General features: G+C 35.8%; 3 protein-coding genes across 5 annotated transcripts; 1 reads left to right on the top strand and 2 right to left on the bottom strand.

Moving 5' to 3' along the window:
• The first annotated feature begins 7,900 nt into the window (after positions 1-7,900).
• On the top strand, positions 7,901-11,688 carry LOC140745232 (uncharacterized). Its single transcript, XM_073076968.1, has 3 exons — positions 7,901-8,327; positions 10,837-11,015; positions 11,566-11,688. The coding sequence occupies exons 1-3, from the start codon at positions 7,901-7,903 to the stop codon at positions 11,686-11,688; spliced, it is 729 nt and encodes a 242-aa protein (XP_072933069.1).
• A 664-nt stretch (positions 11,689-12,352) lies between these two features.
• jagn (jagunal) lies at positions 12,353-19,253 on the bottom strand. Of its 3 annotated transcripts, XR_012102672.1 has the most exons (5): positions 18,899-19,253; positions 16,767-16,908; positions 15,992-16,228; positions 15,256-15,486; positions 12,353-14,868 (listed from the first exon to the last, which is right to left on the bottom strand). XR_012102672.1 is itself a non-coding variant. In XM_073077512.1 (4 exons), exons 1-4 carry the CDS (start codon positions 18,985-18,987, stop codon positions 15,355-15,357), a joined length of 600 nt encoding a protein of 199 aa, XP_072933613.1. In that variant the 5' UTR covers positions 18,988-19,252; the 3' UTR covers positions 12,353-15,354. The 3 variants fall into 3 exon arrangements, 2 of the variants coding, with proteins under 2 accessions (XP_072933613.1, XP_072933614.1); XM_073077512.1 differs by having other exon boundaries at positions 12,353-15,486; positions 18,899-19,252; XM_073077513.1 differs by having other exon boundaries at positions 12,353-15,486; positions 15,992-16,216; positions 18,899-19,227.
• A 2,610-nt stretch (positions 19,254-21,863) lies between these two features.
• On the bottom strand, positions 21,864-27,100 carry LOC140745649 (uncharacterized). The gene is made up of 9 exons (XM_073077588.1): positions 26,941-27,100; positions 26,410-26,527; positions 25,680-25,805; positions 25,351-25,470; positions 24,667-24,830; positions 24,038-24,156; positions 23,533-23,653; positions 22,867-23,006; positions 21,864-21,992 (listed from the first exon to the last, which is right to left on the bottom strand). Exons 2-9 carry the CDS (start codon positions 26,523-26,525, stop codon positions 21,864-21,866), a joined length of 1,035 nt encoding a protein of 344 aa, XP_072933689.1. The 5' UTR covers positions 26,526-26,527; positions 26,941-27,100.
• Between the last annotated feature and the right edge of the window lie 736 nt (positions 27,101-27,836).

The raw sequence follows: 27,836 nt of genomic DNA, 5'->3' as shown, positions 1-27,836 counted from the left end.
TGATAAAATGGGATTTCTACTTGAAATCGGCCACAGATACGACGCTACCCCCTAAGAGTGTGGAGAAGATTATATGGAAAGAGATCAGTAATAGGACAGAAATATTTAATATCAAACTTATTTGTTATTTCTATTACATAAACACCACTTAAAATCTATTTCATAAAAACAATTATTCTAACAGTTAAAGAAAACACCATGAGGAAAACAATAACTCTGAACATTGTCCATAAAGGTTTCAAAGGACTATCTTAATGTAGAAATAGAAATTTAATAAAGTTGTATGTAATAAAGTTTCGTTGACTTCTATGAAAAATTACGCGTTGTATTTTTAAATCCTTTCGATTAAGTTAATATAAAGTCTAAAATACCGAATAAACATGATAACTAGATACAAAGAATAACTAAATCAGAGCTCGCACGAAATAAATTGACAAGTGACTCGCTGTAACAAAGGGAAAATTCTGACTCGTTATCCCAAAATAGTCATATTTTACCAAATCCTCCCCTCAATTTCAACTCTCTTGCGAACGGAATAAAGAAACCTATCCGAACCCTTCAATACGTCTTAGGGTTTTAGCAGACATGCTACTTTTAATGATAAATCAACACTGCTCACCGTTTTAATTATAGGTACACACCGCTCATCGTTTAAGCGTCAGTCGCTGCTGCTTTTTTGATTAATGGTACAACTGACAGCGAAAAACGCAATGCAACATTAAAACAGTCGCTAAAACTAGCATCTTTGATACTACGATCGAACGCCGCAACCCAAAATGATGCAACATCGACACAATCGCAAAAACGCAAATCACTGACACAAATCGCATGATTATTACGCCCGATAGGTACTCCAAACGACGTGTCATCTTTCTCCATTCGAACGGTTATCCGGGTATTTGAGAAAGTCATTGTTAAGTAAAAGAAAGCTTCAGAGAGCCCCTGACATTTGAACTCGGTAGGATACGCGCCCCAGGTGGGCTCGCCAGAATAAAAATAGACTCAAAATCAATACAAAGCTTTGCAAGATGTGCTTAGTGAAGTGAAATTAATATTACATGTTGTTCTCGATAAAGGAGAGAGAATTTATATGTGGATAAGATTTTGGTATTACGATTGAAAGGTAGTAAAGAATCTTATGGTTCGACTTTGAAATAACCACCGCGACGCCTATTTCTGCCTTATAAGAACGGTGTTAAACGCTGCTTTGTTCTAGTTTGAAAAGGAGATATAAGAAGCGTTCCAACTTAGTACGCAGTTGTAAAAACGCATCTGTGGCAAACCTCAGGAATCTTGTCACTGTCTTGGACTGCATGCTCGTCTGTACCCTTACCAGGAGTTTTACGTTTTGACAAATATGACTGTTTTGGTATATATTTACGTATTTGCCCATACAAATTCCAGTCAGCGCCCCTAGCGGATAATGTCAGAACTTGGAAATAGTATGGGCCAATACGTAAACAAATACCAAAACAGTCATATTTGTCAAAACGTAAAAACTCATGGTAAGGGTACTGATACTCCTATAGTATTATAAAAAACCGTTTCCTTTTCCTTTTTCAGGCATTCACATTTGCTTTGCAAGAAAAGCATTTCTTTACACAATTTTATCTAAGAGGGTGTGATAACTTATGTCATCAAGATTATATTTATGGTCCAGCTCAGTATAAACGTGTTAATTATAATAAATGAACTTAATAACACATCATTTTGTGGGCCATATACACCGGTTTTAAAACCATATCAATTAAAATTAATTAATCATACACCTTGCTAATTGTAACTTAAAACATCTTATCTTTTTTATTGCATACACATTTAGAAATATAACAGTAAAGGCATATATTCTATCCCACTGTTGGGCACGGGTCTCCTCTCAGAGTGAGAGTAGTGTAAGCCAAACTCCACTGCGCTGGACAGGTGCGAATTGGTAGAATAACACACCTGTGTTTTCCTTCATCGTTTAATCAAATAATTATTTATTTCTAACAATTAAACTTATTTATAACTTTGTATATACGTCACAATAATCAATAATGACCGCAAACAACTATCTAAGTCTTAACGGGTGTGTTGAACCAAACAAAACAATAATGGACCAATTACTGCTGCCCAAAATCACAATCGACCCAGAGACTGGCTCGAAAACACTCGAGCACAAAGGTTTTCAGACTAATCTCACAATTCTAAGCTATTTTAAACTCTAACATCGAACATATAAGAACGATCAAGATACAAGGAAATACGTATCGTTGCCCACAGTACACACGTACAACCCATCACTCAGGTTTAATATGAAATAATTGCAACTCTCAACCATTTTAGTCTTTAGTACATAAAAATAAGAGTCATAGATTTAGGAGGAAAATGTAGAGTTGCTTACTGTACACACAAAGAGAATAAAGGGCTTTAAAAATACGAGGTTCCCCAATTAATTAGAGACAATTAGCCGCCCTTTCTAACAAAAGGTAGAAAAACTCTTCCCATTAATTACGGCACGGGATGAGGGGTGGGCTCGGGAATTCACCCCTTTTGTTTTTCAAGAGGAATCCATTGAGTCACAAGTCTAGAGAATGCATAGAGTAGCTACTATTTTGACCAGAAGTTAGATTTTTGTAAGGAATATTGCAAGCTCTCTAGATACTATTAGAAAAAACTAAAAATCCAACTGCTTAAAATATAGTCTATGTCTCTCGCACAATTAAATGAAATGATACGAGTATGTAAAATACCAAGGAATGAGATATTCATACACACGTACATACATACATACATACATACATACATTCATACATACATACGCTCGAGAATAATTATTCTCCACAGTAGAGTAAAAATATATATAGCACATAGGTAGAGTTTCTTTCTATACTTCTTTTCTTGAAACGAAATATCGTAGGAAGTAGTGATAACTACATTTTTTCACAATAATTTTATGAACATAACTAATGCAAATTATGAAAAAAATTGAGTTAATTAAAAAAATATTTATAGAAATCTTCGGACAGATGTAGATTTAAAATTTAAAAAAAATTTAAAAAAATACTTAGTCACGAATACTAAGCAAAATAGTATTGCGTTCCATTCGGTCGATAAATCTATTTACTATATTTTTATCTATTAATGGCTTAACACAATTTAATTATCGGCCCAATAAGCTATATTGATTACACTAGTACGTGGGTATTGAACTAAAAACATGAAAACGTGATGAAGATAAAATAATAATTGATTTCAAATTTTAAAGGTGGTAGAACCCTTTACGGTTCGACTCCGGCGGCACCACCGCCACACCTATTTCTACCTAATAACAGTAGTGTTAGGCGCTGCTGTGTTCCGGTTTGAAGGGTGTGTTAAGGGAGACAGACTTTTCGGAGGCGTTCCAGCTTAGTACTCAGGGGTAGCGGCGCATCTGTGGCCGACCTCAGATAGGAATATCTAATCCTATCTGGGGTTGATTACAAATGTCCTTGGGCGGCAGTAGCCACTTACCATCAGGTGGACTGCATGCTCGTCTGCTACTCCTATAGTATAAAAAAAAATGATATTTAAGTATTTTTATCAGCCTAGAGGTTGGCATCAAAAAAATAACACATGATAATTGGTGCTAAGATTTTTTTTGAAAAATGTTTCAGTTAACTAATAGGAACAAGTTTTTACAGGGTTGATGAGGAGCAGGACCTAGAATGAGCAGCAGTGATACCTAGTGGTTAAGAAACTCGGCCTCTCGATCGAGGGGTCCGAGGTTCAAATCCCAGACACCTCTAATTTTTTAAATTATGTGCGTATTAGAAATTAATTATTACTTGCTTAAACGGTGAAGGAAAACATCGTAAGAAACCTGCATACCTGAGAGATTTATAAAAAAAATCTCAAATGTATGTGAAGTTCACCAATACGCACTTGGCCAGCGCGGTTGACTATGGCCTAATCCTTCTCATTCTGAGAGGAGACCCGTGCCCAGCAGTGGGACAATAATGAGTTGATGATGATGAGGACTTAGAAATCTAAGGAAGAGTAATGTATAAGTATATATATAGGTGTTTTCTTTAATTCAATTTGGACTATTAGAACGAGACCGTTTCAGACTTCGCCAATTATTTTTTTAATATTTGAGAGTGTGCACTGTCCTACCGAAACCACTTGTATATATTACCGTATTTGAAATAGAACAAACACAAAATAGTTTTTATTAAGGATATCTTCAATTGTTAATTTTAACCATTATTATCATCATCTAAGGCGCTACAGTCACGCGTGGGCCTTGGCCTGGTCCAGAATATTTCTCCAGTCTGCTATTCTTGGCTCTCTCCATTTCGTCACGCCCAGAGTCTTCAGGTCCTGTTCAACTCCATCTATTCACCTGAGTTTTGGCCTTCCATGGTTTCTTGCACTGCACCGAAAACACGTCTCAGAATTTTTCGTTAAAATACTAGTATTACTATTATTACGAATATTTAACTTAAAACACCCGCAATAATAATACATAAGTATTCTATCTATCATGGTTCACAGCCCCATTAAAATAAGACAAATGGAGGGACACCGATAACTTGTAATATGTAATAGGATACTATGATATTATATAATAGTTTAAATATTCAATATGAATTTAGAAAACTTTTTTATAATATAGGAGTAGCAGACAAGCATGCAGTCCACCTAATAGGAAGTAGCTGCCGCCCTCGGACATCTGTAATCCACGTAAGATAAGATTCAATTCCTACCTGAGGTCGACCACAAATGCGCCGCTACCCCCGAGGACTAGGCTGGAATGCCTCGAAAAAGTATGTTTCCCTTACCACACCTTTCAAACTACAACACAGCAGCGCTTAACACCGCTTTTATTAGACAGAAACAATTCGAGTTCTAACTTCTACCACCTTTAAGTTAGGAAACTTGATTAAGTATATCTGAGAGGGATATCACCAAAATTCTTTATCCCTCTATGTTTTAGTGCTCTGTGGCGCAAGTAGACACGATTCGGGCAAAAACGAGGTTTTGCTTTGACGATGTTATTATAGCTGAACTAAACAATATTTATTTTGAAGCATAACGCCGCTTGAACCCACAATTACCAGCGTTTTAAATAATGGACGGACTGTCTTCCTACAACTATGTAGTTTTGAATGTAGAAGTGGTTTGGCTAAGGAGGCACCATCGTCACACCTATTTCGTACTTATTAAATGCTGCTGTGTTCCGCGTTGAAGGGAGATAGAGGTATAAACAAATACAGGTCTGTGAGAGAGATATATAAATAATTTTCCCAAGGGTCCATCTTAGTTCTCAGGGGTGGCAACGTATCAGTAGCCAAGCTCAGATAGGAACTTAGTCTTATCTGAATTTTATTATATATGTATGTATTGTCCATGGGAAGCAATAACCGTACTAAAACCCCCCGGTAGCCATCCTCAACGCTTGGTGAACTCCGGGATCTCCGATGGAACAGAGACGCAATAGCCTCCTGAGGGTTAAGGTGGAATGCCTCGGAAAAAAGTATTTCTCCCTCACCACACTCTTCAAACCAGAGCATTTCATCGTTTAACACTGCTTTAATTAGGTAGAAATAGGTGTGGCGGTGGTGCCGCCAGAGTTGAACCACTAAGGCGTCTGCAGCCTTTATTATTTTCTACCACCTTTCTATCTTTAATTAAAATTAAATCTTTTAAAAAGTTGATTACTAACACTAGATGGCGCTTTTTGTTATCATAAACGTGTCAATTACGATAATAAATAATTTGTTATGTGACTTGATACAAATTCCAAATACACACAGATAAGAAAAAAATAGACACAGATTATGGAGTTTTGTGAAAATACAAATATTTATACGGTGTTGGGAATCAAGATAAACTTTGTTGATAGCTCATTGATTTATTATATCTATATTTGACGTACTTCCATGCACGTAGCATTCTTAATGCGGTTAAACCAATAACCGCAGGAGCGTCTTCCAAGTCTGCCAAAACGGGATTCTCAATCTCTTAAATATGGTAATTTACATGAAAAGTTGATAAAACCCCATGGGTTTTTATAGAATCTAACTATTTTTCACTGTAACGCCACATACAATCCCTGCCTCGGACTAGTAGTGGTATGAATAATGATTCAAAGTTAGATGGGTACCGCTAGGATAAAAAATCAAGCACACAATGCGTCAGTGATTTTCATAGGCTAGTATCAGTCAGTCTCGTCGAAGGCTTTATTGGTGGATCTAAACATCTAACACATGTTGGTGACTAACCTGTACCCTATTTTACTATGCCTGTATCCTCTCCATCAACACGCATAGGAGTAGCATGGTGGAGTATGCTGATACCCCAGGTATGGGCAGAGATCCGAGTCCAAAAGTGGGAAAAAAGTATTGCAGATAGTTATACACGTAGGTATAACTATTTCAATTTAATAAAAAAAATGAATCATTTAGATTAATGCCTAACCATATTCATCGATAATCTATCAATTCATTAGTACTAAACTACAAAAATGCTAAAATCAAGCCACTTAATCACTTAAACAGCCTTATCTAATACAAGCTGTTGTCAAATAGTTTTAATGAATGCACTACTGCTGGCCGGACGTCCATCCATCCATCACGGATACATTACAAGCACTCAGTGCTAATCCCGACATGTCAATACCGTGAAAGCTCTGAGCTTATATGTAAAAAGCTTACAGTGTCTCTATATGTAGTAAAACTAATTCATGTTGTTATTTTAACGGAGGCAACACCAACATGCGTATATTCTTTTTTTTATAATATAAGAGTAGCAGACGAGCATGCAGTGCACCTGATGGTAAGTGGCTACTGCCGCTCATAGACATCTGTAATCAACCCCAGATAGGATAAGATATTCCTATCTGAGGTCGGCCACAGATGCGCCGCTACCCCTGAGGACTAAGCTGGAACGCCTCGGACAAGTTTGTCTCCCTTACCACACCCTTCAAACCGGAACACAGCAGCGCCTAGCACTGCTGTTATTAGGTAGAAATAGGTGTGGCGGTGGTGCCGCCGGAGTCGAACCAGAAAGGGTTCTACCACCTTCAAATCCTATCTTAATCTTTCTTAACCTTTCTTATATCTGTCAAACAATAACAATTTTAAGCGCTACTATATTTTAATGGGAAGCAGTGACCATAAGGTAAACTCCACATACCTACTGCATGCTCGTTTACTACCTCTATATTATAAAATAAATAGTTGACATTAAAAAAAATGCATACTTAGTTTTAATAAATACCTTTTCTATTACACAATGATGGGTGACCGCTAAAACTTAGAAGACAAGTTTTCACAAGCTTTTGGACTAATAAAAATATAGTTGTCCTAAGTTTAAAGTTAGTCTCTGTGCATATGATTTTAGTACTTTATGTCTTAAGTGATAAGCGATTTTTATGAAATGTGACAATAAGTATACGCGTGTTCTTATACAGATTATAGTTTGACGTTTAAAAATATTTCTAAATAACGAAATAGGTCCTTCAAATATTTAATTTCTTCAAAAATAAAATAAAAAATAAGTATTATTTCAATAAAAATAAACAATATTACCGCCTGTAATAGGCTATTTGCCAAATAGTGTCAAAATGTAATCAATCGTTTTGTCCTATATTTGTGTATGTTTAATCTTACTTAGGCGAGTAAAAGTAAAACGAAAACCGAAGTAAAACTTAGTCATGTGAACAAACAAAAAATATTTTACACTTGACCAGTGCGAAACTGCACGCTATTTCACTCCTTATTATTTAGACATATAATACTAAAATCGCGTAAAAAGAATGACATAGCCGCCGCATATCAGGAACTAGATTAGGTGCGTGCATTAAATAAGTAGCTATCAATTATAACACCTATCGGTAACCGATAATGAATTCGGCAGTACATATCAAGACGTGAAAATGTGCGCGTGTCGTCAGAAAAAATCGTTTCTCATAGAAGACATACTGAGTGATGCGAAAAAACAGACATACAAGAATGTTAGTGGACCCACCCAGGCGCTGACCTGCAGAACCGAACCCGTAAACGATGTAGAAGTCAATGAGCAGCAAAGTAAATTCAACGTTGTAACAGAAGTACAAACGGAACTCGAATTTGCAAAGATCAACTTAGAACACAGACGGAACACCTACCCTCTACAACCGATGGCGTTAAAGGCGAATCCCTGGCAGTACCGGATAAAGAGCTACCCAATGGAGACGAGGCCACCTTTGAGTTTCTACAGCGAACCCATGTTAAATACGGAACAAATACTACGGAACCAGCTCGCCGCAAACAGATTCGTCTCCCATCCCTACAGCATACGACATCCATATGGATTTGACAGAGGTTAGACAACTCAAATAATTTCACTTGGCAACTCTCTGCACTTCGTCAAGAGATGGCGCCACTACATAACATAGATCAGTAACATAGATCTTATATAAAGTCACGCCCATGAATATATATAAAGTATACCTTTTCACGTCCAAAAGGTGGCTATATGACATATATTAAATTATAGATCATCATCATCATCAACCCATTACTGTCCCACTGTTGGGCACGGGTCTCCTCTCATAATGAGAAGGATTAGGCCATAGTCCACCGTGCTGGCCAAGTGCGTATTGGTAGACTTCACATATCTTTGAGATTTTTTGATCTTTTTTTATAAACCTCTCAGGTATGCAGGTTTCCTCACGATGTTTTCTTTCACCGTTTTAGCAAGTGATAATTAATTTCTAATACGCACATAATTTCGAAATATCAGAGGTGCGTGCCAGGGATTTGAACCTCAGACCCCTCGATCGAGAGGCCGACTTTCTTAACCACTAGGCTATCATTGTCATCAAATTATAGATATTCTCGATGATTTATTACTTAGGTAATTGGTATATTATGTAAAATGACTGATGTTAGTATGACCCTTGTAAAACCAAATCACTTGAACACGCCGCTTTACTTGTGATTTAAATTGTATGATTACTTCTTACACAGTTCACTTAATAAATTAATAATTATATAGAAGAAGTTTTAACACAAACGTGTACTTTGTCATATTCAACAGGTACTCCTGTTATTAGTACTTCAGTCTTCCTAAATTTTGCTTACAAAATATCAGAATTAGAAAATGTCTAGTAAGCTAAATTGTTAAATGTTAATCTTTGGTAAGCAAAACATTGGACAGATTGACATTGACAGATTGATTATTTACAACGGACGTGTGTACGTATGTACGTGTGTAGATGATAATCATCTATTGACGAAAACGCGATAACTGTAATTTCATTTGGTCCGATAAAACGTCATTTCTCGTATTTACAAACATACATTTGTTGTATGTTTTATATAGATACCAAATTAGCAATACAATATTTACATTTTTATCAATATTTTATCATAATTACACTGATATTTATCAAGCAACATTCATAAATGTGCTGATTTTCGCTAAAAGTATTATTGCTTATCCTTTCGATAATATTAATGTACTTGTATGGACTAATCTTCCACGTGGATATAATACAGCTTACATGGTTATCTTGTCTTAACTTAATCGTACTTCGAACTAAAAAACAAAAAGCAAGACGCAGACTTTTCTTTAATTATTTCATATTCCACGCTAATTATAAAATATTAGAAAAAACAATAATAACTGTTCAAAGGCTGCTAAATAAAGAAAAATATGACAAACAAATGAGAAAATAGAACTCACCTGTACCCTTAGTATGAGCTTTTACGTTGTTACAAAAATGACCGTCTTTGTATTTGTTTACGTATTTCCAATACATTTCCAAATCAGTTTTGATACCGCCCGCTAGGGGCGTTGATTGGAAATGTATGAGCAAATACGTAAACAAATACAAAAACAGTCATTCTTGTAAAAACGTAAAAACTCATACTAAGGGTAAGTACTGCTTTTATCTGCCTTTTTATATAAATTTTCTAAATAACTTCTAGAACTTACGAACCAATAATACCTATATAAAACGATCATTTTTACTGATTATTTTCTTGGCTTGAGCTCAAGCTTTATGATAGCAAATCGAAATTGATGTAGGTACCTACCTATCTATTTATCTTTTCCATAATTGTATCCTTATTTTTATCATCAATTGCCCTTTTTACGAATTATCAACTGCTATGAATATACTTTTTACACCCTGATTTGTGTCGATATAGATAGAAGAGTATATCTTATTAAACAGATAAAGAAAGAAATGTAACACCTTATCCCTATAGCTATATAAATACGCGATATTATTCAATGACACTTTTTTTTATCATATCAGTATTCAATAATTATCTTGTTAGGTATCATTATTTGTTGTTAAGCGTTCTTAGTATAAAGTTTTTCCGACAATATTGCTTACTATGTTGCAAATATAAATTTAATAATATAATATGAGTATACATATACATAATGTATATATGAGTATACATTGAATGGATGTATGGTGGAATAATAGTTAAGCCTAACAAAGAAGTACAAAAAGACTAAGGAGTAGGTACAAAGTCCGAGATTCAAACCTCATACTCGCACCCTTTATTTTATTATAATTATGAAGTTAGGTACATCTTACTAGCTGCTTAAACGTTAAGTAAAAACATTGTCAAATAATCCGCACACCTAAGATTTCCAAAAATATGTTATCGATAGAATAGTAGCAATATTAGATATCTAATGAAAGTTTTACCTACTTTTATGGTAAATTAACAATAAGATGTACTATTTATAAATTACTTTAACTATTTACTATTAATATGTTTTAAAAATAATAATAAATAACGCATTCTTCTCAATTACTTTTTCCCAAAAAAATCACTTATACTTATTATCTGACGCATTTGATTGCAGTGTTGCCTGCGTCGTGTTGCAGCCCGTGGTGGGGCGTGGGCGGGCGGCGCAAGGGCGGGCAGGTGCGGTTCAGCGCGGCACAAACCGGGGCGCTGGAACGCCGCTTCGGGGCCAGCAAGTACCTCACGCCTGATGAGAGGAGAGCGCTTGCTGCCTCGTTACGACTTAGTGATCGACAGGTGGGGATGAGCACTTGTGTTTTCATTTAGTTTTCAGGGTTCCATACCCAAAGGGTACGAACGAAACTCTATTATTATTATTATTAACCCTATCCTTAAGTACAAAGTACAGAAATAAAAGCTAGGATGCTAGGCTAGGCGTAGTAGCAGCATTGATAATGAATTTGGCGTGTTGTGTGGCTTTACAAGTTTTAATCTAGTAATGTAGCGATTTTTCGAAACTTTTCAAGAGACGGCGCTTTTGAATAACGCTATCAGTTTCCTTAACATCTTGCTTAAATAAAAGCTCCGAACTGAGACTATTGAAGCTCTACCGCTCTCCAGGCATGATAACCTAGCCTGTCAGGAGAGATCCCTTTGCCAATTGACTCTTCAATTAAAAGGCTAAATTTCAACTACTACCATAGCTTAGTTGAAAGCGTTATGATTATCGCTCGTTCAAATACTTCTAGTTGTTTCTAAATTAGTCTTGATTTTTCTCTTAAATACTCAATACTCTCAAATACCTTCGATTATCTATATGAGAGACTTAATATATTACCAATTGCAGGTGAAAACCTGGTTTCAAAACCGTCGCGCGAAGTGGCGGCGGTGTGCGCCGGACTCCGCGGACGCGGGCAGCCCGCCCTCCGCCGACGAGTCCGACGACGACGTGCACATCGCCGACGAATGATAATGAACCAGCTGATAACGAACGACGAATTATAAATAGACGACTATGAGCTTTATTGATCGATTTTGTAGTTTCCTTTTCCACTTTTATTCCTTATAATATCATTCTTCAATTAAAAAATCTTTACAGAGATCAAGTTTTAAAGTAAAGAAAAGAATCCTTCGAGGCTTGATTGCGATGGCTTCAGAGTAACATGTATCAGGACTAGAAGTATATAACCCATCTTATCTACCTAATAAGGCCTCCGCTAAGTTCAAAAACTACTGTCCAATGACAACCGGTAGCAACCGCTTACCCTGCTCTCGGAAACACGGAATAGTATATGTAATTTAATAAATAAAGTTGTAAAAACTCACAGCACCCTACGATGGTCAACTTTGTAGATCGTTAAATATCACCAACACTACTCGCGCGCGCACCACGATCGCGATGGTATCAAGTATGGTCCGCGTAAAACTGCTAGTCGCTCGGAATATAAAAATGAATCGCGTCTCAATAGCAAATTGTACAACTACGCCTACTCGCAACAACTTCAGAGCGGACTAGCAGTTTGGCGCCGACTATAATAGTGATAGATTGTGCATTAATTGTTATTTACATAAACTACCCGACATACAGGAATTTATGCAACTGAGTCGGGAGTAAATAAATTAAAACAAAGCACTTTTCTTCAAAACATTTATTCACATAAATAACTCCAAGGGAAAACTTCAAACAAAACACCACATATAAACATTATTTACAACTTAACTAGCATTAGGCAACTCTTAGGCATGTTAGGATCTACCCTTGAGACTTCACCTAAATCTATACAAATATAAATTAAATTGTTCGTGATTTCAAACTGACTATTTGCTAATTTACATTTATTTGTATGATGCAAAACAAAAGGTATTTTAAATTTTTCTATCTGTAGTTTCGGTAAAGTTAAACCGAAAATAGCGAGATTACAACGAATTATAATATGGATGCTATTTTACCAATTAAAGGCTCCAGCAGACATGCTACTTTTGACACTGATAATCGCGGAATTTGCTGCTTTTCGAACACAGATGTAACTATTAAACGCTAAACCTTGCACACGCAACTCCTTTTGTATACTCTATGCAACAACTGAACGCGAAAAACGTATTTATGTTTCAAGAAACCGCAAATCGCCGATACTAAAAAGTAGACAGTCTGCTAGAGCCATAACATTTCCTTTTTGCGCAAAAAATTGAGCGGCACGCGCTTTTGTGCATATATGGTATCTAAAAGTATGCCTTATACTAAATTAAAAAAGGCATATTTTTATAATTATTCAATTAATAAAACCATTAACCGAAATGAAAAAAATGGTATAAAAACTAATTTGAAATACTTCACAAGTAATGAACACTTAAATTCATTTTACATTATGTGTCTAACTAATTTCAGCACATAACATAATATAACAGACATAAACTATAACATTTAATTAAAAATATTTTATGTGATCGGTAACATTTAAAAAACATTACATTAATCTTCTAGTAAGTGTCATTTTTGCTCTATACAATTTTTCTCAAAATCTATAACATTTATCTAAAATATACCGATTTCCTAACACATAAGGGTATATATACTCACCCGATTTAAACAATGAATAAAATAAACTTTATAATATTTACACAATATTTTATTACTCTTACAGATAATAAATATCAGGACAAAGATATAACATATAACTCTTTTGAAACTGTCTTTTACATTAAAACAGATTATTCAACGACACCTCACTAAACTTGTCTCACAACGAGCGACCAAACGATAAGCGATAAACGATTTTCACAAAATTTGCGTCATTATTATATAACAAAACATGCGAATATGGCAAGCTATTATTACCCAATGTTATTAAAGAGAAATCGAATGATTAAATGATTACACAAATATGTGAAAGTTTTATAAATGAAACAAAACACGTCTTTCATTTCAAATGTCTTTCAGTCATCTATTTTTTACATTTTAGGAACTAGCGATTTATTACTGCCATGACTTGATATACAGAAGTAAATAAGAGATTTTTTGTCTTAATTTGATAAATCAAATCATATTCTTGCAAAAACTATTCACCAAAATTCCTAACATCTAAGGAAAAAATATTTTTACTCGCCAATCGTTCTTCGCTCGCTGTTAAACTATTACCTAATGTTTATTTACATTCCACTCTTAGACGGCAGTGACCGCTGATAAAGAACATTCAGACATGGAATTTGTAAATGAAATAACTTGAAACATACGGTGAGTGTAAATTAATTGCACATTAAACGATAAAGAACCGCCAGCTATAAGAATTTCCATATAACAAACAACATTAAACCAAAAATACAAAAAATTAAAAACAAAAAATGACTAAAATGTAAACCATACCAGTCTGAAAAGTTTTAAAAATATTTTATATACATTGTTTCTTATTCTATATTTTCAAAAGGTTAATAAATCAATAACAGATTTATATTAATGCCAAAACCGAACAATTTAATAATAAAAAAATAACATAAAAAATTTTAAACCAAAATTTTTTGGCGGATCTGATAAATTTATCTGTGTCGTTTTATGAACAAAACGTATACTAAATATTCAGACAGAATTCTACAGCAAACCTAAGTACAAAAATGCTTATAACGAGAGTGGACGAGGAATATTTTCAGATGGTTTGACAAAACAAAGAACAAAATATAACTCAAAGATATTATATGTCCAGATTTGAAGTACGCGAAAAAGTAGTATAATTAAATATTTTGCTTCGATTTACTAGTTAAATATAGCTAAATTTTCAGAGTTTCCTTAAAATATATATTCTGACAAATTCTCCAATATTGTAAGTACTTTTCGTTTTCATAAAACAAAATTTTCTTTGCGTATTTGTGGTACGCAAATGTGTGTACCACAAATGTACGCACATACAGTCACATACAAAAGTGTTACGCGCTTAAGACACAAAAAATTAAAAACCCTTCTTCGAATGTTCAGAACGTATCCATTAGACCTACCCTTTCTGAAACACCTTGCCTATGTGTATGACGTTTTTTTGATTGCTATTCTCCCTCTTAGATAAAAAAAAAATACCAATTTGAACATCCGATTAATAATGATGCATTACAAATCTGCTACGCCATTAAATTCTTAATGCCCTATCCCCTTAAACCCTGCTCTTAAGGGGTCGTTCAAGTATTACGTAAGCGCTTTTAGGTGGGCGGGGGGTCATTGCTTTGCTTATTTTGGCTGACATGGGGGATAGGGGAGTCTAGATGATGATTACGTCATCGGTAGTTTGTCACTTGTTTACACGAATGGCAACCCTCACATTGTCTTTACTTGAAAGCGAAACGCTTTTCGGGAATTCCCGCAAATCATGCATACGTTTAGGTATTTTTAAAATTATAATTATAACATTATAATTATAATATAAAAAAAAAACTATACATTAATTGAAAAATGTTTACGTAAGCATGGGGGAGGGGTAAGAGCTTTTGCTGACAAGGGGAATGGGGGGGGTAAATAATTGTAATAAATCTGCTTACGTAATACTTGAATGGCCCCTAATACCCAATACTATACTCTTAATATGTGAGTAACCAGATAACAATATCGGGAATTCTGGACATAGAATATATTTAAGTAATCTTTAAAACAGAAGGTGGTTTAGTCGGCTTTCCTGAGCGCTCCTCTGGCGCGCCACGCCTTCAGCAGGTTGTAGGAGAAGTACAGCTGGAAGAAGTGGACCTGGGAGGCCAGCAGGATGAACGCGTACCATAGCAGACCGTAGGGGTAGCCCTGGAATTAAATACATTAATCATTATAGAATATTCTTTTCTATTCATTAATAATCATATTTACTGATAATATTGAACAAGTATATTAATTTTACTACCGCCTTATAAAAACCCATTCCCTCAGGCCTGACTACAGAAGCACATAAGTTACTATTCTAAGCCAGAAATACATGATAGATGTGGTAGTTGTACCTCCGAAGACGAGCTAGAAGGGCTTCTACCAGCATTCAAACATGAAACATGACTATCCCAATGTATGTAATCAGAGATCTTCTCTCAGAGGCAATATATAGAGTAATTAATTTGTAATATGCACACAACATTGAAAACAATTTTCCATTGTTATGTCGGATAGGTGCATGCTTGGATTTTGAACTTGTACCTGCCCGGTTTCTACCACTGTCACTGGTAGCAACATACAGAGTTCTTAACAACTCCTCACCATTTTAATAAAATGTGTTAAAACTAATAAAACAAAGAATATGTAATATATCATTACATCTCACCTGCCACAAATGTATATCAGGCTCCTCATCCTCATCATCCCTTGATAGATACCGCCACACATCCCCGCAGTAGTGCAGCGCGCAGTACAACAACGGTCCCAGCCCGAGCGCGCACACCCCATACATGTACCTTCGTAGGTACTTTATATTGTTCCGCTTGATCGCCGATAACCCCAGGAAGGAGAGAAGAAGCGACAGGCACCAGATGTATTCCCACCAGAGCGGCTGTAAGAGATGCTTTATTGAAATAGAACATTGTTTTCCTGTTTTCAATTTTCATTTTATTAAATTAAAAGAGCTCACATGCATAGTAAGTTCTTCTAGCTGGCATTCTACATCTTAACACAATATACTTACTATCAGGTGAAATTACAAATGAAAGTCTGTAAGTATTCAAAACTTTACTGTCTCCCATGGACATATGTAAACAACCCCAAAGTCCTACATTAAAATTACTCTAGAATTATGGATGTTGTAAATTCTAAAGATTATATTGGAAAATCTCAGAGTATTTCTTCTAATACATGTACAACAGTTCTTAATTCACTCATTGACTCAACTGAAAGGTATTAAAAGAATTTACAGATCACAAATTATAAAGAAATATGTAAGTCTTACGTGTAACAAAAATATTATTCCAACAATAAAATAGATTTATTGCCAAGTATATATGTTGTAACATTTCAATATATGACAGAGTTAGAAAAGCAACAGGATTGATAACAATACAACTCTACGAGAAGTCATTATGTCACTTTAAATAATGGGTACTTACCGGTGGTATTTGCAACTCCTCAATCTCCAGTATGAATATGTCCAGTTTATCCAGGATATCAGCGGAGAGCTTCGCCAGCATCACAAGGAATAGCACATGGTGGAAGAACACACAGTACTTCAGCCTTGACTTGTTCAGTGCACTGGAAGGTAAGGAAGGGAAATTCTTTATTTATTTTTAAACATAAGCAATTATAACAGTTTATCAAAGGTGCAAGGGGTTCTCAACCTTTTCATTATCATGGATTTTTTATCTAAATATCACGTTTTATTGATTTCTGCCTTACATTGTAAGTATATAAATTTTCTCTTTTTTGAGACGACTTAAGTAAGAGATTCTAATTATTTTATATATGTTGGTAGCAAAACATATGGAGTTGGTTACAGGTGTCCATGCAAGCAGTCCAAGGCAGCAATAACTACTAGTACAGGATCCCTGGTATAGTTTTCATCATTTATTACTAACAAGCTGATTTTCCGTGAGTAGCTTCGTTTCGACAAGACGCCCAATATTTTTCCTTACAGCAATGTTGGTAAATGGTAGCTTGATAGGGGCAGCAAGGATAAAATATGTTGACCGGACGAATTCTAAAAATTTATTACTAACCAAATTTTTCTTTGTTAATTATCAAGATAATTATTTAAATAATGTGAAAAAATATTTTTCGTACAAAATATAAGTTTTTTTTAAGGTGTCCCCCCCTATCCAACATGTATCATAAACAAGGTCATGAAAAATAATTACTAACCAGCTGATTTTTTTTTTATTGGCTGTCTAACATTTACATAGTCTACCATGCACATTGTCCTACAAATTGCATGGTATGTCATCTTGGACCTACGCTGAAAAGATGTTAATTCCACAGGATTTTTTTTTTATTAGTAACTGTAGGACAAAGGTATCACGTAATAGGATAATATAATTTTTATCTTTCGAAACAAAGCTACTCACGAAAAATCAGCTTCTTAGTAATAAATGATGAAAACTATACTAGGGATCCTGTACTATACGCACTTCTCAAGTGGACAAACAAAAAATCTTCATATTAAATGTTTGAGTCATGAAGTAGAATGCCATAAGACCCTACATAACTAATTGAGATACATAGATATGACAGTGTTTATCAATTTAATTGCAAACTTTTTGTCACATAGCACTACATATTGACAATAAAAACAATTGTTTTGTAATATATTACATATACTTGTAATGTAATATTTGGTAATCATTTACATGTGTAGCAGTATCTACTGTTTTTTAACTGTAATTTTCACTTTGCAATATTACAAGTACTTAATGTAATGTGTTGAATTTTCATTAAATTACATTAAAATCCTAATTCATACCCAGCATAAGGAACACAGGAATTTATATTTTGGTTTTTTTTTATATGGGTAGCAGACCAGTATTCAATCTACCTGATGGTATGAGGCTACTATTGCTCTGGACATCTGTAATCAACCCAAGATAAGATTAGATGCCTACCTGAATTTGCCAACAATTTGCCACTACCTATGCGAACTAAGCTGACTGAATGTCTCGAATAACAATGTCTCCCGTACCACACCCTTCAAACCAGAACACAGTAGCATTTTACACTGCTGTTATTAGGCAGAACTAGGATGAAATATATTATCATTACCATATAATACAACAGCCATCTTGTGTGTGATCCACCTTGTGTGAGATCCCATAAGACACACTTCCATTAGAAAACAACGTCTTCACTAAATTTAGTACAATTTCAAAAAATATGGAATCCATTTCGAATATTTTATTAACTCTTTAAACACTACGGAAATAATAAGAATAGTAAAGAGCCAATTATAAAAATTTTGCTAACTGTATGATATGTAAATGGATAAAAATATTGTTAACGATAACACAATATTGTAGACACTTTTATTACAACTATAACATTATAATATGTTTATTTTTTACGAATGAAAAGAAACTGTGTCGCTATAAATTGCCGACGTTCAAATAAACGGCGGGAAATCTATTCCCTATCAATTGCTTTCGTCTAAAAATAATTTGACGGAACTTGACGAAATAATGTCGTCTGTCTCACACCCTGGAGACGCGGCACCCTTCACCCCACCTAAATGAATAAAAATACTCCTCCAACTCACCTTAACTGATACTGAATAGCTATTTTCTCTCTGTGCTCGAAGTCAGCTCCGTTCGTCCCCGTCACCATAATACCACCTCTAGAAGCCATTTTATAAATAAAAATCTATTAAAATACTAAAGCTAAAGAGTCTTCGTGTCTTTCGAAAATCACTCGAGTCGTCATTCAGTTAAAACCCTGTTTACAATCCACTATTTTCAATCAATCCATTATTACACATCACATCTGCCAAACGTAATTGAATCGAGCTGGCGAATAAAATACCAAAAATGCCAACGTCTCAAGGCTGACGCGTTCAGAAATTGTGTGACGTTCAGAATATGTCAAAATTTACATGTTCCATTTTTTTAAATAAATCATATAAATTGATATAAAGTTATTCATTATTAAAATAAAAGGAAGCATATTTTAATATTAATTCAATTAATGTTACACGTATGTTACTGCAGTCACCAAGCTAAGTGTTTCCGAACGTGTGCCTGTATTCCATTTCACGATTCATACGAAGGCATAACAAATTTCATTCCACTTGTTTCGCTTCGTTATACTTCAAATGTCCGACATAATAATATAGTAGTACATTGTTTATAGTGTAATAATTGCGGAGTCCCCAAAAAGTTTTCTGTTTTCTTAAAAAAATACAATAATTAAAATAGGTTTAAAATAATAATGTTTAATAGTTGTTGATATAGTTTTAATCGATAAGTGGAACTTCAAAAGTACGTGGCTGTAATTCTGCTACCCTTATTAATAGTAAACGGCTAGCTAAATAAACTAAATAGCAACTGTTTATTTTGTCTGAAGTTAGGAAAGACATTACATAACTATTACGTGATCTGGTTTAAGACGGCAGTAGAAGATAGCTTCGAAGGTATTAGAACTCTTCGTTCTTCGATTGCAGTGACACCAATGTCAGCTGCATTATTATTTCTGGTATCCACGCTAGAAGGATCATCCTTTACCAGGAATACCATGATTTGCTGATTTACCTAAAAGAAAGAAGATGCTAAGTGTCAAAAACGGCTTAGTTTAGAATGATTAAATTAAAAATTGGTTACCTACTTATTAACTTATTATAAAATTGAATAGCACTGTCTCAGGCACGTAGTTTGCCTGCGTATTAAATAGGTACCTATAAACATAAAACGCAACAAAATCTTACGAATCAAATCACGGTCAAGGAGACTATTTCTTGGCAACACATTCAAAGCGATAAAACAATAGCAATTAACTTTCGTTAATTGTTCCGTGTGTTTTATAAACAGAGAGTATTGCTGATTGTTTGATATCGTGTTTTGAATCTGCACTTTGTCGGTTATAAATAAGAGCGGGATGCAGACGACTTTATTGCTAACATTGGTCCAAGATGAAGACATTCCTGCTCGTTGCAACTTTTGCCTTTGTGGCTGTTCAGGTAATTGTTTTTTAAAGACGTAGTACGAAATAGGACCTTTGGTATTTAATTCTACTGAGGTGAATTAAATTATAAATGTTTCATAGACGTTAAAATATAAAGTTTCATTGTGTGAATAGAAAAAATCATAATAATAAAATTAAACGTGAATAATAATAAAAAAAACACCGGTATGTAATTAGTATTTCACTGACCAAAAACTCATCAAAAGACTTATATTTTAATTCCGCATTAATGTAGATATTTACAACACATAGACAGTTCTGATTTGCCAATTTCTAAAATATCTCAAAAATGTTGAGTTTGGAAAAATAAAAAAAAATCCAGTTCCGTGAACTCACCGTTTTAAAGATACAAAATTGATCATCCATTTGAAAGAATTACAAAGACATTAATAATGGTCAACCTTTAATAGTTGACTCTGACGGCTCCAGCACCAGGGGAAGATAAGAAAGAAGAACAAGCAGCAATACAGGAGAAGTCTGCGACGCCGCGGCTGACGGTAATGTACCTAACATATAACCTTGTGTAATATTCTAGGTCTTGTTTAAAAGTAAAACTTTATTGGTGTTGATTCTACGGAACTTCAGTAACCTGTTAAAATATACTAATCAGTCTCTTGTAACAAGCAAACTAATTGTATCATATTGAGAAAGCATACATTGAAATCAAACTTTCCTTTCGGTAAATCGAAAGGCGCTTCAATTGTTCTGAATCACGCTATCAAAATTTTCTAAACATCTAGGATCTTGATAAATATCTGCCAAGTAATTCGCTAAATAAGGATGAGTACTTAAATAATTGCCGCGTATGAGTACAGACGCACAATCCTTTGAGTTATGCTGAAACCTGTACCTCGCGGTTAATAGACGTACATTCTAGCGAGTACCGGTATGATTAATAATAACATTGTATTTTTTACAGGCCAAAGAAGAAGTCTCATCTCCCTCAGCGAGAGACGCGCCGATAAACGCCACACCCGAAAGTCCTCCGGCCGCCGAGAAGGCGCACTAACACTTCGGAATAACTGTACGATGTCACATCTCTAATGTACAAAATAAATAACATAAAAGCACTTACCTACTTGTAGTATTTTTCATGCATTTGCCTATTTAACGCCGGAAGTAAATACCTTGTTTTTTCGTGGTAAAAAAGAAACGAAACATGGTAAAATCTTCATTGTTGCCTCGCCTCTTTATGTATGGCTATGAATAAAGAAGGCAATATTTTTTCCTCTAAATACTTAATTTATTTCAGTATTTCATATTTATTTCAGTACTACCTACTCATTACATTATGGTAATCCCCGGAAACTTTACAATATGAAATAGTAAAACTCTATATTAACGAAATTGTATCTGCGACCGTATATCAGAAAACATTTCGATTAAGTTTGAAGCTAAGTTTAACACACATATTTCGCATTTGCCATATTTACAGATACGCGTATTAACACAAAATAGAAAAGATTTTCTCTTAATTAAAAATCTAAAGAAATGAAAATCATTTTATAGTGAAATAGTTTATTATCAGTGTATAATCCGAAGCCGTGTCAGTGCGCGGTGAAGAACAGTATGTCGCGGACGCTGGCGCGCGCGGGCAGCTGCAGCGGGCCGAGCGCGCCGCCCGCGCTGCCCGCGCGCTGCACCGCGCACTCCGCGCCCTGGATGTACAGCGTCACCTGCGACCATAGATTAGTTAAGATTACAAACGGCTTATTTTAGTAAGTTCTTGTTTTGAATCCTTGACAAATAAAAACATTTTTAGAGAAATTTTACGAATAAATAACTAATTTACGTAATAATTACGTAATTTACGTAATAAATAAATAATTATTTCAACTATTTTAGGGACATTTTAACACGGAGACGTGGCAATACTTTTTTACGCAACTATTTCAATTCTCAAAACTGGGTACATTTTCTTGTTAGGAGTGAGTAATCTTTACTAATCTATGCCTGCGACAAAGCGCCGCTATATATTTTCTATACTTACTTTGCAATGTACTGTGTATTATATGGAGCTAAGGCACCCTAATATAAGTTAGTGCTAGAGTATTATTAAGTAAGTTACAATAAAGATATCAAACCATAAACACGTCTCTTACTCGAACCTGCCTGCGACATCACTACAGCAACTCTTTCATATCCCAAAGATATCCCACTACTAGCCGCGGAACTATTTTACTGTAAGAGTCTTGGAGCGCCATATCTCCACCGCACTGCGTGGTGGTGCTACGGATAAGCTATCTCTTGAATGTTTTTAAGCCCATAAGTCCTAATGGGTCCTAATGGTCCTCATAGCCTTCATGATCCGTGTCCATGAACATGAAGGTATTCCTCCAACAAGATTTTTAAAGGCTATCCAATTAAAACAACTAGCCACGACGACTTTCAAGCACGTAAGGGCGTATGAAATTCACCACCACTAGTATTTTGATAAATCAATTAATAAAGTAAGAATGGATTGACTTCTATCGCCGGATATTAACACTGAAATCAGTCCAAATTTTCTCCAAGTGTTCTGTAGTAATATGTAGTAATAATATAACCTACCTGTTGCGGTCCATGTCTGCTGGGCTCCTCGGACAGCGGCACGGAGCGGGGCTCCTTCATAGACTCCTTCCGTCGACGCTTGTTACTTGAACGCTTGGCGTCGAACCGCCTGCGACCGCCCGACATGTTTAACGACGAGTCTAGAACGTTAGTTATCGTTTCAAGGATTGAAGTACCAACTACATTGCGTCTGTGCTCAAAAACGAACTAAATGTGCGATGGAAAAGACATTGTGCTATAGGACAACCTATTGTCGATTGCTTGAGCAAAGGAGCAAACGTTAATAAAGCCATTTCGTGTATTGAATTACCCAAAAATAAATAGCATCGGTAAAAGTAACTTCTAGTCAAAATGGCTGACAACGATTACATTATTAAATAATCAATTTCATAATTTGTCATCTGGGTTATCCTTTGTCTAATCTGCATATTCAAGATCAATTCCGTACAAAGGTTGGGATTTTATACCGCACAAAATCATTTGATTTTGCAAAGAGTTCTATAGCCGTTACCTTACAGCCGTTTTCAATATCAGATAAATGATCAAACAAAGAGACAAAAACTCGAAAATGAAGTTTATAGCCTACAAATGTCTTCACTCTAGAAGAAATACATCTGATTCCACGTCATCTCTAATGTCCATTTATTATATAGGAGTTAAATGTACCTTCAGCACCATCTTCAGAGTCGTTGTTCGGCGGCGGCAGTGGGTGGGGCGGCGCGTGCGACACATTAGAGCGACGACATTCTATCAGTCTCACGAGGCAGTCTAGAGCGGTTTGTTTATTCTGTAAACATAGGATAGTTACATTGATGTACCTACGTGCAGGTCCACTGCTGTTCATAGACCGCTTCCGCTGAAGTTGTTGCGGCCAGGTGTTTACGTAGTAACTATTTATTAATCTGTGCAGGTGTAGTCATGCAATTTGCTACGGCGACGCAATTCATTTCTTTATTCAGAGTGGACTAGCAGATTTACGCGGACTATACCTTTTGGAGGTTTCCCCCTCGTAAACAAGAAAAGACCGCTTCTAAGTAGCGCACGAAGCCCAGTTTTTGTTAGTATAAGTTATTTAAAAAAATATTTATGTATTTTTAATAAAGTGACTGAAGGATTTAACGCTAATAAACTCTTTGCATTATGTTTGCTATAAAATAATTTTAATTCATACTCTGACTTCTTCCAATAGTGTTTCAAAGGCAGCTGGATCGGTCGAGTCCTTGAGAGCCTCCCAGCTTCTGAATAGTCTCCGATCTGAGATTCGCACCGAGCTCTCTAGTTCGCGGATTTCTGTGAACCAAATTGCCTACTTACTTATTTATTTTACAGGTAGTCTGCAGTACAACCTTCGATCGACATGTTGATCGAAGTATATAACCCATTGTTATCTAGTAATATCAATTCGCTGCTACCAACTGGACGATATTAGAGAAATCTCGACTATAATAAGAGAAAATATACTACACGGACCAGTTAGGACTACAGTTCGCACACTTTCTCCCTGGCCATGGATGTTGTAGAATATTTCACAAAGGGTATTCAAGGAATTAGACTTCATGTTGCTGGAAATTTATTAAAGCCCTTCAAGAACTCGTCATCAATCTGGACTAACAAGACTCAATATATGAGCTATAACAACTCATTGCTCTACGCAACCCATCAGCATACCTTAGCCTCGATAGGCGCGCAATAATTTCCACGCGCTTCCCTCGCAACATGATCCTCGTGCTCCAGATATATCTACTGCAAGATGCCCACGTCTAGCTGCACTATCTCTCCACCACCCTAACCATAACCCACCAGTGTCTCTAAGCCTCGTGAGGTGCGCAACAAGCTCCGCGCGCTCCGCCCTTAGCGCGAGGCGCTGATCCTGCGCGCGCCGCGCCACGTCGCGGGCGTTTCGCGCCTCCGCCGCTAACGATGCCACCTCGCGGGCCTCTTGCTCTAGACGTTTTTCTAGCTCACTGGATATTGGAGAACAACACGATTAAGGAGTTATAGTTCGCGTAAACTGCTAGTCCACTCTGAATATAGAAATGAATCGCGTCGCCATAGCTAATTGACTACACCAGCGGGCCAAAACTTCAGAGCGGACTAGCAGTTTGGCGCGGACTATACTTAAGTAATTAATGCCAATAAGGAAATGTATCCCTATACAAGTAGACTACCCACGAATAATGGTAGATATAAACGTAATGTAATCGTATGAACATCTGTAATCAACTCCAGATAAGATTAGATATTTCTACCTGAGGTCGACAACAGATACTCCGCTACCCTTGAGGACTAGCTGGAATGGCTCGGAAAAGTATGTCTTCGTTACCACACCCATTAAACCAGAACACAGAAGCGTTAAGAATACTGTTATTCGACAGAAATAGGTAGGTATAGCGGTAGTGCCGCCGGAGTCGAATCACCGAGTGTACTACCACCTTCAAAACTTCAAGAATTTCTGGAAGTAAATAAGTAGTTCGCAAGCCCCACCTCGGGTATTCTCCTGTGACCTGCGCGTACGACTGGATATTCCTGATCACTTCCACCAGGTGATGCAGCTGGTTGCAGAACTCTGGCAGCTGCTCCGGAGTTAAATATTGACCGCTGTACCTTCAACACGTAACCATTTGTAACATGAAAACCTTTAGAATTCATTGTCAGTGTATCTATTAACAACTTTGAGTACAAACAGCTGATAGTGAGATATGTTGGAACTTGGATTGCTTCGTGTGACTATCATAACACATTATCCAGAAATAGATACTACTGTTAGGACAAAGTAGTGTCTTCAGATTCGACCACAAATAATGAGAACAAACCTCATATCAATGTTGGCCGCAAACTGCACGTCATCAAAACGTTCAGTGGAGGTTGCTGCTTGAGTCGGCGGTTCTGATTCATCCGTTGCTTGCGTGCTGCTGCCGCGTTCAATGCTTTCATTTATTCTACAAAGTGGGTATAACATCTATGATACACAGGTCTCGACATTGCTCGAATATGGAGACTTGATCCACTCGTCTTTGACTTTACACGAAAAAAATGCAGGCCTTGGAATGGATTATAATGATTAAATAAGGAGCTCTGATCGTTTAATTTTTAAAAGATGTAGTTGTACGGGTTGTACCTACATGAGCATAAAGGAAGCACTAGTGAATTCCGCATAAGATACCGTTGCTTCCCTTTATGCGCAACGCGGCCACTAAGCGGGTTTAATTACAGAAATTTCACATTTTTCCCGCAAAGGTCTGGTAACACCTTAAACGGATTTCTTCTCCGAAGCGAATTTGCTGTCTAGGTTGTGCTAAGTTTATCTTAGCACGTTTTCCTATCACCGCGTCCGCGTGCGTGTTTCATCCGCATGCGTGAATTAATACTCGTACATCTCTTCGCATCCAGTACGCATTTAGCTTACATAAAAGTTTTCTGAAACCTTAGGATGCATGCGGGTCAGACCGCTCGCGGGCATTAATCCTCATGACAGGAAAGCGGTTTTTGAAAAGGTCTTAATTAACTGCACATTGGCTTTTGTAAATATCTATTCTGTCTTACCCAGCAGAAGTGAAAGAGTAATTTTTGTCGAGCGCGCTGTACCGATGCTCGCCGCGCAGTTTGCCGAGCAAACGCCCGAGCAGGCGCGACTGGCGACCGCTCCCTCCGCACTCCATAGCTAATAGGGTACTTGATCATTATGAAGTTATGTTATTTCCTGTACTACATTCGCTAGAAAGATTCAGATTGGCTTAGATTCCATAGACTAGTCAGAACATCATTCCCTATAACAAATCTAAACGAATGTATACGAAAATTCAAAAATCAAACTTATTTAACTCTTCTTATAATAACTTGGCAGGCCAATTTACGCATACATGCACTGCACTTTATAATTGCATAGATACTTTCTTGTCATGCGTGTGGGACACGCGTGGTAAGTAAAACGACCTAAAAGAACCCATAAATTGTCCTTCAGCAATTTTATCTTAACGGCTTGGATACAAACAAAAGCTGAAACCCTTGGTTACACTGTCATCGAAATACTATCAAATAATAAAACATTAAGTATTAGTATCTTTTAGAACTTACATTACATTAACTAGAGATTTATTGTATTAACTAGAAACCACTAATGAGAACACCCATATTAATGCTCAGTGTGCACACATGAACGCTATTATTACATTTTTATTTTTAGGAAGCTGTAGACATTTTGAGTTTTTGTACTATATGTCAAAATTGTCAACAAAGATAATCAGTATAGTTCTCATTTTCATTTTAAAGACAAATCAGCCAGTTGTTTAGTATTCTTATTTTACTATCACAAACATTTTTGCACGACTCATGATGCGAAGCATCAGAGAGTGCTTTACGATCGAAAAATTTTTTTCGCTTCATTTTGGCGGCTATTTTTATTATTATAGTCTTGATAGTTCACGGAATCAAGATATTTTGCATACTATTGTCGAGATAATTTAATGGAGATTAATTCCATACTTTTTAAAAATTGATTTACTGCAATAGAATTGGAAAAAAACACCAAAATAGGTCAAAAAAATTTCCTGTCCGTCATGTGTGAAACCTGAAAACACTGTAACTTGTGAAAAAATCCATCATTTGAGTTAAATTTTTTTTAAATTCTAATCGACGATTGTAGGTCACTGAATGCGAACGATTAATTAATTCAGTGTCGTTTAATTGCAATTAATAAAAAACGAAAACTACAAGACTGTATATCTATAGATATTATGTACATTTATTCCACCAGGGGCGCTTGTGCAGTACCTTCTTCCTACTACAGCTGTTTTTTCGGCAATTAATTTTGAACGACTTAAGTTTTTTTTTTTTTATATTTCATAATTAAATGAGCATTATGAGTCGTGCACTTTTGGATTTTCCAAACTTTTTATTTCTTTTAACCTGCCCAGCCACACATTTATCATATTACCAAATTACAGAAATTTACATTATTGAAAAATACACAA

This window comes from Epargyreus clarus, unplaced genomic scaffold, assembly GCF_041222505.1.
Source record: "Epargyreus clarus isolate Ecla_fem2 unplaced genomic scaffold, WU_Ecla_fem_2.2 ptg000010l, whole genome shotgun sequence".
Taxonomy (NCBI): Eukaryota; Metazoa; Arthropoda; class Insecta; order Lepidoptera; family Hesperiidae; genus Epargyreus; species Epargyreus clarus.
The sequence above is the reverse complement of the archived record's forward strand: the minus strand, read 5'-3'. Positions and strand labels throughout refer to the sequence as shown.

Coding starts and splice junctions, on each gene's coding strand:
- jagn (XM_073077512.1), bottom strand. CDS start 18,987: ATGGCTTCTAGAGGTGGTATTATGGTGACGGGGACGAACGGAGCTGAC. Junction 16,909..18,898: donor GCTATTCAGTATCAGTTAAG/GTGAGTTGGAGG, acceptor CTTACCTTCCAG/TGCACTGAACAAGTCAAGGC. Junction 16,229..16,766: donor AGGAGTTGCAAATACCACCG/GTAAGTACCCAT, acceptor ATTTCAATAAAG/CATCTCTTACAGCCGCTCTG.
- LOC140745649 (XM_073077588.1), bottom strand. CDS start 26,525: ATGGAGTGCGGAGGGAGCGGTCGCCAGTCGCGCCTGCTCGGGCGTTTG. Junction 25,471..25,679: donor GCGGCCAACATTGATATGAG/GTTTGTTCTCAT, acceptor TACGTGTTGAAG/GTACAGCGGTCAATATTTAA. Junction 23,654..24,037: donor CACTATTGGAAGAAGTCAGA/GTATGAATTAAA, acceptor CTATGTTTACAG/AATAAACAAACCGCTCTAGA.
- LOC140745232 (XM_073076968.1), top strand. CDS start 7,901: ATGTGCGCGTGTCGTCAGAAAAAATCGTTTCTCATAGAAGACATACTG. Junction 8,328..10,836: donor TCCATATGGATTTGACAGAG/GTTAGACAACTC, acceptor ATTTGATTGCAG/TGTTGCCTGCGTCGTGTTGC. Junction 11,016..11,565: donor TACGACTTAGTGATCGACAG/GTGGGGATGAGC, acceptor TACCAATTGCAG/GTGAAAACCTGGTTTCAAAA.